At 49.7% G+C, this 11,977-nt stretch overlaps 1 protein-coding gene across 3 annotated transcripts in view; it reads right to left on the reverse strand.

The window, feature by feature from the left end:
* The window catches only part of TJP3 (tight junction protein 3), an 84,112-nt gene that overhangs the window by 41,525 nt on the left and 30,610 nt on the right, over nt 1–11,977 (reverse strand). For all 3 annotated transcript variants that reach the window (XM_077331403.1, XM_077331405.1, XM_077331404.1), the window contains exon 2: nt 5,440–5,496. In XM_077331403.1, the coding sequence (XP_077187518.1) occupies nt 5,440–5,487 (48 nt within the window). In that variant the 5' untranslated portion in view covers nt 5,488–5,496. The remainder of the gene's footprint in view (nt 1–5,439; nt 5,497–11,977) is intronic.

Genomic DNA, 11,977 nt, shown 5'->3' on the forward strand with positions numbered 1-11,977 from the left:
TTCCCCCCAAGTTCAGCCTGGTGGGGAGAACAATATTCAGGAGAGGGTGGCACCAATACAATAGATCTAACAATGATCTCGATGTTAGAGATCTCAATATTGGAGGGGATCCTCTGATGGATTAGTGGGAGAGCTGCCCTGGCCTCAACCATATGCCTGGTGGAAGAGCTCTGTCTTGCAGGCCCTGCGGAAAGCTGGTAGATCCCGCAGGGCCCTTAGCTCTTCTGGGAGCTCGTTCCACCAGGTTGGGGCCAGGACTGAAAAGGCCCTGGCCTGGGTCGAGGCCAGGCGAACATCCCGTGGGCCCGGGAGAACCAGTAAATTCATACCCGCAGAGCGGAGTGCCCTGCGGGGGGCATAAGCAACCAAGCGGTCCTGCAGGTAGACGGGACCCAGGCCGCGTATAGCCTTAAAGGTCAATACCAATACCTTGAATCTGATTCGGAAACAGATTGGTAACCAGTGCAGATGACGAAGCACCGGCTGAATGTGGGCCCTCAAAGGTGTTCTAGTGAGGACCCTGGCAGCCGCATTTTGGACCAGCTGTAACTTCCGAGTCAAAGACAAGGGAAGGCCCGCGTAGAGCGAGTTACAGAAGTCTAATCTGGAAGTGACCGTTGCATGGATCACTGTGGCCAGGTGTTCCGAGGACAGGTAGGGCGCTAGTAGCCGGGCTTGGCGAAGATGGAAAAATGCTGTCCGAGCTACATTGGTGACCTGAGCCTCCATTGAGAGGGAGACATCAAATGTCACTGCCAAATTCCTGGAAACTGGTGCAGGTGTTAATTGCACCCCGTTCAGGCATGGGAGGCGCGCTTCTTGGCCCTGCCCTCTTCTGCCCAGCCACAGGACCTCCGTCTTGGAGGAGTTGAGTTTCAGGCGACTCTGCCTGAGCCATCCAGCTACCGCTTCCAAACAGCTGGCAAATGTATCCAGGGTGGAGTCCGGCTGGCCATCCATTAGGAAGTAGAGCTGAGTGTCATCCGCATATTGGTGGCATCCCAGCCCATAGCCCCGGACCAGCTGGGCAAGATGGCGCATATAGATGTTAAAAAGTGTGGGGAAGAGTATGGCCCCCTGCGGAAGCCTACAAGGGAGCTCGCAAGGGCTCAACATACTCTCCCCCATCACAACCCTCTGCGTCCGGTTCTGGAGAAAGGAGACCATCCATTGAAGCGCAGTCCCCCTTATTCCAGCTCCGGCGAGGCGGTGTACCAATAACTCGTGGTCAACCACATCAAATGCGGCCGACAGGTCTAGAAGCACGAGAATGGCGGAGCCGCCCCGATCCAGCTGGCGCCAGATATCATCCATGAGGGCGACAAGCACGGTATCCACCCCGTGGCCAGGGTGGAAGCCAGACTGTTATGGGTCGAGGGCCGAAGTTTCATCCAAGAAACCTAGGAGTTGGTCCACCGTGGCCCGCTCTATCACCTTACCCAGGAACACCAAGTGCGAAACTGGGCGGTAACTGGCGGGGTTCCGCTGGTCCAATGAAAGGAGAGGCTGACAATCTCCCTCAAGGGGCCTCCTATCCGCTGGTCGCCCGATTTGAGCAACCAGGACGGACAGGGATCCAAGGGGCAAGTGGTCGCCCTCACTGAACCCAGTAACTTGTCCACTTCGGTTACAGAGAGCTGCCTGAAGCCATCAAACACTAACCCCCTTGATGGCCATGGAGCTTCCAGTTCACTAACTGTATCAATCGTGGCAGGTAGGTCATGGTGGAGCGACAGGACTTTGTCCGCAAAATAGCTCGATAATGCCACCCCGCTCAATTCCAATTCCCTTATCGTTTGCCGCCCTTCCTCGAGGGCGGTAAGTGATCTAATTAGCTTAAATAATCGTGCTGGGCGAGAGCTGGCGGACGCAATTTCTGCGGCGTAGAAGTCTCGTTTCGCCGCTTTCACCGCATTCTCATACGCCTTCATAAGCGTGCGAGGAGATGTCCTTGTAGCTTCGTCACAAGTCTTCCTCCACACTCGCTCAAGCCGTCTCACTTCCTTCTTCCTCTCCCGAAGCTCCTGGGAGTACCATGGGGCCTGTTTGAGGTGAAGGCGGAGAGGGCGCCTAGGAGCAATTTTGTTAATGGCGGCCGTAAGGCGGGACTGCCAGTCTTCCACCAAGGCCGTCAACGAGGTGCCGGAGGGCATCGGGTCCTGCAGGGCATTCAGGAATCTCTCGGATTCCATGAGTCTCCGCGGGCGGACTAGAATACGTCCATCACCCAAACGGAGAGGGGGTGGTATCCTCAGTCGAGCCTTCAGGGCATGGTGGTCTGACCATGGAACGATGTTATTCGCCACCAGATCTACCGCTACACCTGCACCAAAGATCAAATCGAGGGTGTGACCAGCCTGATGGGTGGGACCAGCAACAATCTGCGAGAACCCTAGTGTTTCCATGGCTGACACTAGATCCAGGCCAAGTCCTGAAGATGGCGCATCCGCATGAACGTTGAAGTCCCCCAAACTAAAAGTTTTGGGTACTGCAACGTCCAGGCAGCCACCGCCTCCAGCAGGCCTGGCAGGGAATCTGGAGGGGCAGTGGGTGATTGATACACCAACCAGATCACCACGTTCTCGACTGATTCCCACCCAAGACCGACACACTCAATCCCCAGAATCGTTGGCGCAGGGAGAGCCCTGAAGGAGAAAGTCTCTCTGACCAGAATTGCCACCCCCCTCCCCTCCCATGGAGCCGGGGTTGATGCAGGATGGAAAACCCAGGCGGTGCCAGATCTTTCAAGGCGACAATCTCACCTTCGCGCACCCAGCTTTCCGTCACGCAAGCCTCATGCCTTACGAAGTAATCCCGCAGGGTTGAGGACTTGTTGTTTATTGACCTGGCATTGCATAGGATCAACACCGGTTCCACTCTAGCCCACTCCCCCATGAACCTGGGGATGGGACAAAGATTTGAAGGGCAACGCCCATACTGACCAGGCCACCAACCGTGGAAATTCCATGGTCGGGGCCTTCTTGGACCTACATACGTCGTTGCCCCCCTCAAGAAGGACATCGATAAAATTGAAAGGGTACAGAGGAGAGCGACGAAGATGATCTGGGGCCAAGGGACCAAGCCCTATGAAGATAGGTTGAGGGACTTGGGAATGTTCAGCCTGGAGAAAAGGAGGTTGAGAGGGGACATGATAGCCCTCTTTAAGTATTTGAAAGGTTGTCACTTGGAGGAGGGCAGGATGCTGTTTCTGCTGGCTGCAGAGGAGAGGACACGCAGTAATGGGTTTAAACTTCAAGTACAACGATATAGGCTAGATATCAGGAAAAAGTTTTTCTCAGTCAGAGTCGTTCAGCAGTGGAATAGGCTGCCTAAGGAGGTGGTGAGCGCCCCCTCACTGGAAGTCTTCAAGCAAAGGTTGGATACACACTTTCTTGGATGCTTTAGGATGCTTAGGGCTAATCCTGCGTTGAGCAGGGGGTTGGACTAGATGGCCTGTATGGCCCCTTCCAACTCTATGATTCTATGATTCTATGATTCTATGATTGAATCTCCTCCCACCGCTATGTTTGCCTTGGCCCATATGAACTGGAATTATAGTCCCGTGCTGGATCCCTATCTCAATAGCCACACTCTCCTCCGTAGGCCACCATGTAGGGCAGTCCTCCCTCTAACAATCTAATAGCTGTCTAAAAACCTCCCATCCCAAACTCTCCCTCAAAAACCCTCCCTCAGGACCCACCCTCGACTAACTACAGCTATACTGGTCCCACCCACTAGCTATCCAGGGTGTTATACCGAGGATCCAGCTGAGTACCCAGCTGCTCTCCTCTGGCCGTCCACCCCTACCTAACACTCTGGAAAAATAAAATCCTGTCCCCCAACTGAATAGAACTTAGTCAGAGCAGTTCTGTCAACCTCCAGGAGGTGGCACAGGGGGGTAGCTTGAGACAATCTCCTTCTTCTCCTACTCTTTGGATGTTGCCGTTGCACTTTCTAGCAGCAGGGGCTCCGATCTTGATTGCTCCAGCGGGGAATACGTGGAATGCAGGGATCCGTTCTGATCTCAACAGCTCTGCCACAGCTGAGTGAGACAGACAAGGTCCCACACTGCAACCAAACTTCCAGGCTGAATCCTCCCAAGCTCCCAGTTGGGGGAAGCTGTTTTCTGTGCCAACACCTGCTGGATGGATCAAAGGTGTGCAATCCTTGCAGCAAGAGCTCCCACTTGTGCTCCAGAAAGGGGGGCAGTGAGAGGGGGCGGGGGGAAAGGGGGAGTAGCAGGAGAGCGAGCCATGCAGCGTTAAAGTGACCGCAGAGCATTCTTCCGTTCCAATGATGTGGGAAAACTCTCTCAGTGACGCCAGCTAAACACAGAGCAACGCGGCTCCACGTAGCTCAGATGTTGACTATTAGCTCAGCATTAACCGCTCCGGCTTTTCTGCTCAAAAGCTCTCCGACTCCTTCCCAGTTCCTTGTTTGTCAACTCTCCCAGTCTCTCACTGTCTCCTCTCAATCCCCCTCCACTTGCCCTCTTTGTCTCCAGCCGGCTCGTCTGCTGTCTCTCGGACGCTCCGCTCCCCTCGGCACTCCCCGCAGCTTTCTTCTCAGCTCTCTCAGACGCTCACCCCCCCCCCCCACTCCTTCTTCACTCGTCCTGGTCTCGGGCTCAGTCTTTAGAAACTGCTCTTCGGGTTAAACAGTTGGAGTGGTCTCTGCCCTATCCGGCTGACAAATTCGGGGCTGAACATTCTATATTTTTGGGGTATAAGTTTTCAAAACGCTTTTGGACTTTAACTTGCTGTTAGTCTCACATCTAACTGGGCCACTGCCATCCAAACTGGCAACCCTGTGAAACAGCTGCCTCCCAGCAGGTGGTGTCTGTAACATCTGCATCACAAAATCCAAGGGGTAGGAAACTGTTGGGACTTCTGAACTAAGCTTGGCCCCTCCCAAAAAAGAGAGCTACAGAGTCACAAAGAGGTTGCAATTATTGGTTACCTTTGTGGATTGGGCACAGCGCTCTGAGGTTTAAAAGGAATAAACTTTACTTTGCATCAGAATATATATCATATTCATCTGCTCCTTACTGAAGCAGAGTATAAAGGCTTAGAAGTCGTCACAAAGAAAACACATTGCAAGTCCCGATGGCTGGTTTTGCAAGCTGCACTGCGTGCCAGAGAGATGTAGATGGCGAGAGCTGATAACTATGGAGGATTCCTCCCTCCTCCCCAGCAGAAGAGCCTTCTCTTCCTGAAGAAAGAGGAAGTGGGCAATGGCTCCACTAAAACAAAGGGCATTCCCAGCCATATACGTTGGGGAATTTCCACCCCTCCCTCGTGGCTGCAATCCCACCATGTGGTGTCACTAGTGGGTACATAGGTGGGTACAGTGAAACAACAATCCTTCAGGGTTGATTTCACCAAATGACTTGCAGATTGCAATTCCAACAAAAATGTTTTAAATTTAAAAAATACTCACTTTGTTGAGTGTCACTGTGTACTGTTCCCAAATCACCATTTCCTCCATATCTGCAACCTAGGACAGCCAAAGGAGGAAGACATTGACAAAAACCAGATAAAGCACAATTTTCTCTCCTGCAGTGACATTACCAAGAACTTAATCCAAATCAGCATGTAGAATTCCCTTATGAGTCTGATTTGAGCCCAATAGCACTTCAGGGCCAACATGATTTCCGGGGCGTAAGCTCATACCATGAAAATCTTGTTGGTCTTTAAGATGCTATTCGACTCAAATCATCCTCTTCCCCTGCAGACCAACGCAACTATCTGCCTGAAACCCTCTTGTGACTCTTTACCCAGTTCCTTATGAATGTCTTACTTTTTCAGTTCTCTGTGTTTGTTTTTTCAGGCCTCCAAGTTCCCCAGTCTTCAGATTTTCAGATCTTCCCAAATCTTTTCACAAAGTTAAACCATTCCCTAGGCACACAGCCAAACGGACAATCGGCCCTTCCCTCACAGAAGCAGACAGCTTTGCGCCCATCCTGAGCACTTGGAGCATTGATCAGCTCAGCCCACCAGCCTCAGATGCCTTGCTGCCTTCATCACACGACGCTGCGCATGGCCAATGTCATAACTATGACTCAAGATTAAAGATACCTTTATTGGAATAACAAATCACAGATCAGGAGAGACATGACTAAATATTTTTTTAAAAACTGAGTTATTCCTCAGTAGATGAGCGAGAGGGTTGTGAGTGTCCTGCATAGGGGGTTGGACTAGATGACCCAGGAGGTCCCTTCCAACTCTATTATTCTATGATTCCTTACATAACTAAATTTGTCCCTTCTGAGTTAACAAACAGTAACTGTTTACTCTCAACATATTCCCAAGTACATCAGCGGTTTTCACAGAATTTTTGAGATCCTTTTCACTTAGCATAAAAAGGTAAAGGTAAAGGTATCCCCTGTGCAAGCACCGAGTCATGCCTGACCCTCAGGGTGATGCCCTCCAGCGTTTTCATGGCAGACTCAGTGCGGGGTGGTTTGCCAGTGCCTTCCCCAGTCATTACCGTTTACTGGGTACTCATTTTACCAACCTCGGAAGGATGGAAGGCTAAGTCAACCTTGAACTGGCTGCTGGGATTGAACTCCCAGCCTCATGGGCAGAGCTTTCAGACTGCAACTCTGCTGCCTTACCATTCTGCGCCACAAGAGGCTCTTTTCACGTAGCATAGATCCAACAAATAATCCTGAATTATAGCTTGTTGGTTCGAAGAGGCTGGCCAAACTAGTATAAACAGTACATGCAAACAGTACCTTTCAGGTGCAGGAATTGGGTGAAACCCAACCCATGATACATTTGAAATAAGAGTTTACTCTTGCCACTAGAAAAGTCCTCCTTGATAAATAGGAGTCCAGCAAACATGAAATTCCCCACATGGTGGAATGAGCTCCCGTGGGAGATCAGGGCCCTGACGGAGCTAAAACAGTTAAACAGGGCCTTCAAAAGAGAGCTCTTCCGCCAGGCATTTGGTTGAGACCAGGCATAACCAACAACCTCTGCAGGGCCCCTGCCCTCCCCCTTCCAGAAATCCACCAAATGCACTCTGCTCCTGGACCTGTTTGTACTGCTGTACTGTTTGTACTGTTACAATTATCAGTTAGTAGTATTAATGTTATGGTTGTTTATATGTTATGGATTGTTTCTTGTATAGTTTAAGGTGCCCATCTGTCCCGCTTCTGACGGGACTTCCCCGCCTCCAGGCCACTCGCTCCACGTCCCGCCACGTTGCTTAAATTGCCCCGTGACGGCGAGGCGGCGCGGGGCAAGGCGAGGCGGAGTGGGCGGGGCGAGGCGGCACGGCGGCGTGGCAAGAGGCAAGGCATTGGCAGCAGAGCTGCTCAGCAGGCCAGCCCGGATGAGGCGGGCGGCCGGGCAGCTGCCTCAACCCCACCCCTGGCTTTGAGGAGACTGTCTGGCGTGGGACCTGGTGTGGCCTCTACCCACCCTTCCCTGAAGCCGCTGGCTGGCCAGCAGGTGAGCAAGCTGGGAGGGGACAGGAGGAGAGCACCCCTGCTGCCACCGAGCAGGAGCCACCCCCCGCGCCCGCCCCCACCCCTGGTGTCCCGCCTTAGGTCCCTCACAATCTGGTCACCTTAGTATAGTTTCTACGTTCTATGTAGACTGCCTTGAGCCTCCGGGGAAGCAAACAAATAAAACAAGCTGTCAAGGCTTTAGATGTCGGCTGGATATCCCTAAAAAGGGAGGGAGCAAGTATTATATAGAGTAGCATTTAACATTTGAATTCCATATCCTCTAATCTCTGAGAAAGATATATATAAATCTCTGAGAAAAAAGTATATTATTATTTAAATTTATTTCCCATCACTCCCAAGACCGGCTCATGGCAGGTTACAATCGTCCATGCTAAAAACCCCAATAAAATCCCATCAAAACGGACACAAAACAAAAGCCTACAACAACAAACCCAACAACATGGTGGCAGTCTTCAACCACCCAACCATCCAAAAAAATATCTAATAAGGAGAGTGGGAAGAGGGGGCCATAATTAACAGATGATCTTAACGCTGCCTAGCACCAGGGCAGCCCCAATCAGATCTCCCTCGCCACCCCAGCCTCAACCATAAACCTGGCAGAAGAGCTCCGTTTTGCAGCCCCTGCGGAACCCTGATTGCTCCCATGGGGCCCGCAGCTCTACTGAAGCTCATTCCACCAGGTAGGGGCCAGGACCCACCGCAAGAGCTAATTCAATATCTAAACCAACAAAATTTTGTTAGACCAGATAGAAATATAGGGATCACTCATTAGATCTATTATCAAGTTTCCAGAGTTGGCCGAAAAGTGAATTTTCAACAAGTACTTAAAGTACTTAATATCCAGGCTGTTAAGGCCAAATATTGTTGACTTAATTCAGCAAGTAAGGCACTTGGCAACACTTCTGGGTACCTCAAATCTTGGAAACGTAGAGTGAAGAGATTCATGCTCATTACTGAGATTCGAGATCCAGACTGGAATACCATATAACATTTGAGGGATAAATTTCATATTATAAATTTTCAATACAGCCAGAAGTTTCTTATTTCCTTTTTGATGATAACATTTAGATAGTAAGGCCAAAGGGCCTTTCATGGCCTTAACAGTCTTCTTTCTAAGAAAGCTGATACAGTAATGGAACTGTAGGCCCCTTGGTCGCCTCAATGTCCTGTTTCGGACCGCTTTGGTCTGCTTTCCCTGGCTGATGTAGACAAGACTCTGTTAGCTGTTTGGCCAGCCATGTCCCTCATATCTAGTAAAAGCTGACAGTCCCTCTCCTGGAGATTATCAACTTGTCTCTGAGGTCAGGGACTTTCTCAGATAAATTAAAGGCCATTTTTTGAGAAAACATTACTGGATCTATTTGACCCATTCTCATTTCTATTTTATCTTCACAACAACCCTTTAAGGTAGGTTAGGCCTTGCCCAAAGTCACCCAATGAGCTTCCATGGTAGAGTGAGGATTTAAATCTAGAGTTCTCAGATCCTTGTCTGAAACTGTAACTCCTACAATATACTAGCTTTCATGCGGTGGCTGCTGTTAAAAAGTAGTAAGCAACCAGGCCTAGATGAGTCGTGTGGAGTCATACAGAAACAATTTGCTTGGTATTTGCTAGTGGACCTGGAAAGGGACCTGCCTGTCTCTCCCACCTTTTACTGACAGAAATCAAGGCTTGAACACCGGCAATACTGGTGTAGTTGCCTAGCAACGGCCACTGAGAACTTTAGTTTAAAGCAACAAGTGCTGCTTCTATTATTTTGGAGGCAGGGTTAACTCCTCATTATTATTTATTTTTAGATTCCAGATTTTTCTGCAGGCTTGTGGCTTTTTTTCAGGTTTGTAGAAAGATGTGTCTTGCCTCTTAACGGCTCCATTCTCTAGATATAAATATCCACAGATCTGGCCACATTGAGAATTAGACCTATTCTGCTTGCAAGCTTCCCGGAAGCCTCTCACTGGCTACTGCAGGAGACAGGATGCTGAGCAGGATGAGTGTTTTGTCTTCTGATGTGGCCTGGGTACCAATTCAAGAGCCCCACCCAGGGTTTTTGTAGTGGTAAGCCATATCAGTAAAGATTGTGATCTTTTATCACACTATCTACTGGTAGCCCTAAATGGTAATTGTTCCCAAGGGGGGACAAATTATGTGTGAAACAACTAAGGACTCAAGGATGTTCAAGTATTTATCAAATTTCAGATGGCAAGCTTTAATTAGCCCCAGATTTCTGTGAGCATTGGTATTACATGTATAAGACTGGCTACCCCCATGTGGTAACTGAATTTGATAATGCCTTCAGCCAGAAACTCAAAACCATCACTAGAACACAAAACCAGTGGCTCAGCTGGCTTGGCCTGGTTTTGAGCTGAAAAGAGCTTTTCTTCCACTCTTTGGCTCTTTAAAAAAAAGTCTGTCTTTGGCAGAAGAGTACAAGAAGCCCTTCCAAGAAGCCCGGAGGAGAAACCCTGTATTGAAAAGTAGGTCAATGCTAAAGAAAGAATGCTACAGGAGGAGAGAGAAAAGACCCATGCCTCCAAATCAACCAATCTGGTTCAACTAGATGGTCTGTATGGCCCCTTAGAACTCTATAGTTCTATCTCCTCAAAGCTTCCCTCTCCTGTCTTCCAAACCAGGTGCAAACCAGGTGGCAGAGGTTCAAGGGAGGGACATGTTCTACAGATCTCCCTAGTTCATCTGGTTTAGCCAGCAATTAAGAGGACAAAGCAGTTAGCTGGCTGGCCAAAACAGCTGAGGGGCTGAGACATGTCAGTCAACTAAGCACGCTTTTTAAAATAACTGGACCTCAGGATTTCAGCCAATGACGAGCTGAACATGAGCCAGAAGGGTAAGGCAACGGTGATTTTAGGTTCTAGATCTGTCAATCATGAGCTGAATGTGAGTCGAGTAAGGAAGCTTCAAAAAGATAGCAAGGTGCAAAAACACATGGGAGGAGGGATATAAGCAGGAGGCTCAATAAATCTTATAGTTAACAAAATCCCCATGTTGCTACTAGAGGTAAACATAAAGTGTGAAGAGAAGTTCTTATCTTCAGGATCTTTAATGTCATCAGACCAGATTCCCAGGTAATGTCTATTTTTGTTGTGAAACTTTGGCTCTCCCCCCCCCCCCCTGCCAGCTTGGTATAGTGGTTAGGAGCACTGGTGAGCCAGGTTTGATTTGGGAAACCTTGGGCTACTCACAGCACTGATTAAGCTGTTCTGACTGAGCAGTAATCTCAGGGCTCTCTCAGCCTCACCTCCCTCACAAGGTGTCTATTGTGGAGAGAGGAAAGGGAATGTAAGCTGCTTTGAGACTCTTTCGCGTAGAGAAAAGCGGCATATAAGATCCAATTCTTCTTCTGCTGCTGCTTATAACTTATAAAAAAAAAGGCAAATACGATTTCAGGCTCAGGATCTCAGTCAATCACAAGGTAAACATCAGACAGCAGATTTTAGGCCCAGGATCTTAATCAGAAATTCAAGGGTCCTTCTGACTGCAGTATGTTGCCAACTCCAGGTCAGGAAGTTTGAGATTATCACCTGGGAAGGGCAGAGCTTGATGAGGGGAGGAAGCTCCCTGAGGCTATTATGAGATTCTAGGACTTCTGTTTGATATGGCAACGTTTCCCAACCTGTGGGCCCCAACCCAAAAGTGGGCCACAAAGCCGGTGAAAGAGATTCCCAGGCTTCTGCAGCTATGCTGATTTGTGCCTGATCTGTTTATTTTTTAAGTGGACCACCATATGGAATAAATTTCAAGTTGTGAGCTGGGAACTGCAGCTCTGTGGTATGACGCTAGAAACGGCTATCAAGTTGTAGTATTCATTGTATGGTGTCCCATGGGGCTTTCAAGGAAAGAGAGGAACACGGGTGGTTTGCCACTGCTGGACTCTACGTAGCAACCCTAGACTGCCTTGGGGATCTACCTCCAAGAGCCAACGAGGGCCAGCCCTGCTTAGCTCCCAAGGCCAGACCTGCCTGGTCCATCACAGGGCATTCCGCCCTCCAAATCTGCCTTTTCGGCCCCAGCCGGGTGGAACGCTCTACTGGCCAGAGCCCTGTGGGACCTTAGGTTGTTCTGCAGAGGGGGCAACACACAGCTGTCCCAGGCTCATGGTTCAGGTCACAGCATCTAAAATGCCCGTCCCCAGGTGAGATTGGATTGAGCTATTGGACAGATTCTTTTTTTCTCTTGTTGTGTTATTGGGCGTGTCCACTTTCTTCTTGCAGTCCTCAGGTGAAGCGAGGGGATCCCTGCCATGACAGCTCACCTCCGTACTAAAGAGATCAGTTCCCCTGGAGAAAAAGGCTGCTTGGGAGGGGGGACGCCATACAGTGACAGTACACTGGTCCCTCCCAGCCCAAATCCCATCCCCTCCTGGCTCCACCCCCAAAGTGCCCATGAAACAAGTGCACTTTAAGCCCCTCCCCCAGAAGTAACGAGATGGATCAAGGAGACTGATGCTATTCATTGTTTTATAGATTGATATATGTTTGAAACTGT

Source organism: Paroedura picta, chromosome 4 (genome assembly GCF_049243985.1).
Source record: "Paroedura picta isolate Pp20150507F chromosome 4, Ppicta_v3.0, whole genome shotgun sequence".
In the NCBI taxonomy this organism is placed as follows: Eukaryota; Metazoa; Chordata; class Lepidosauria; order Squamata; family Gekkonidae; genus Paroedura; species Paroedura picta.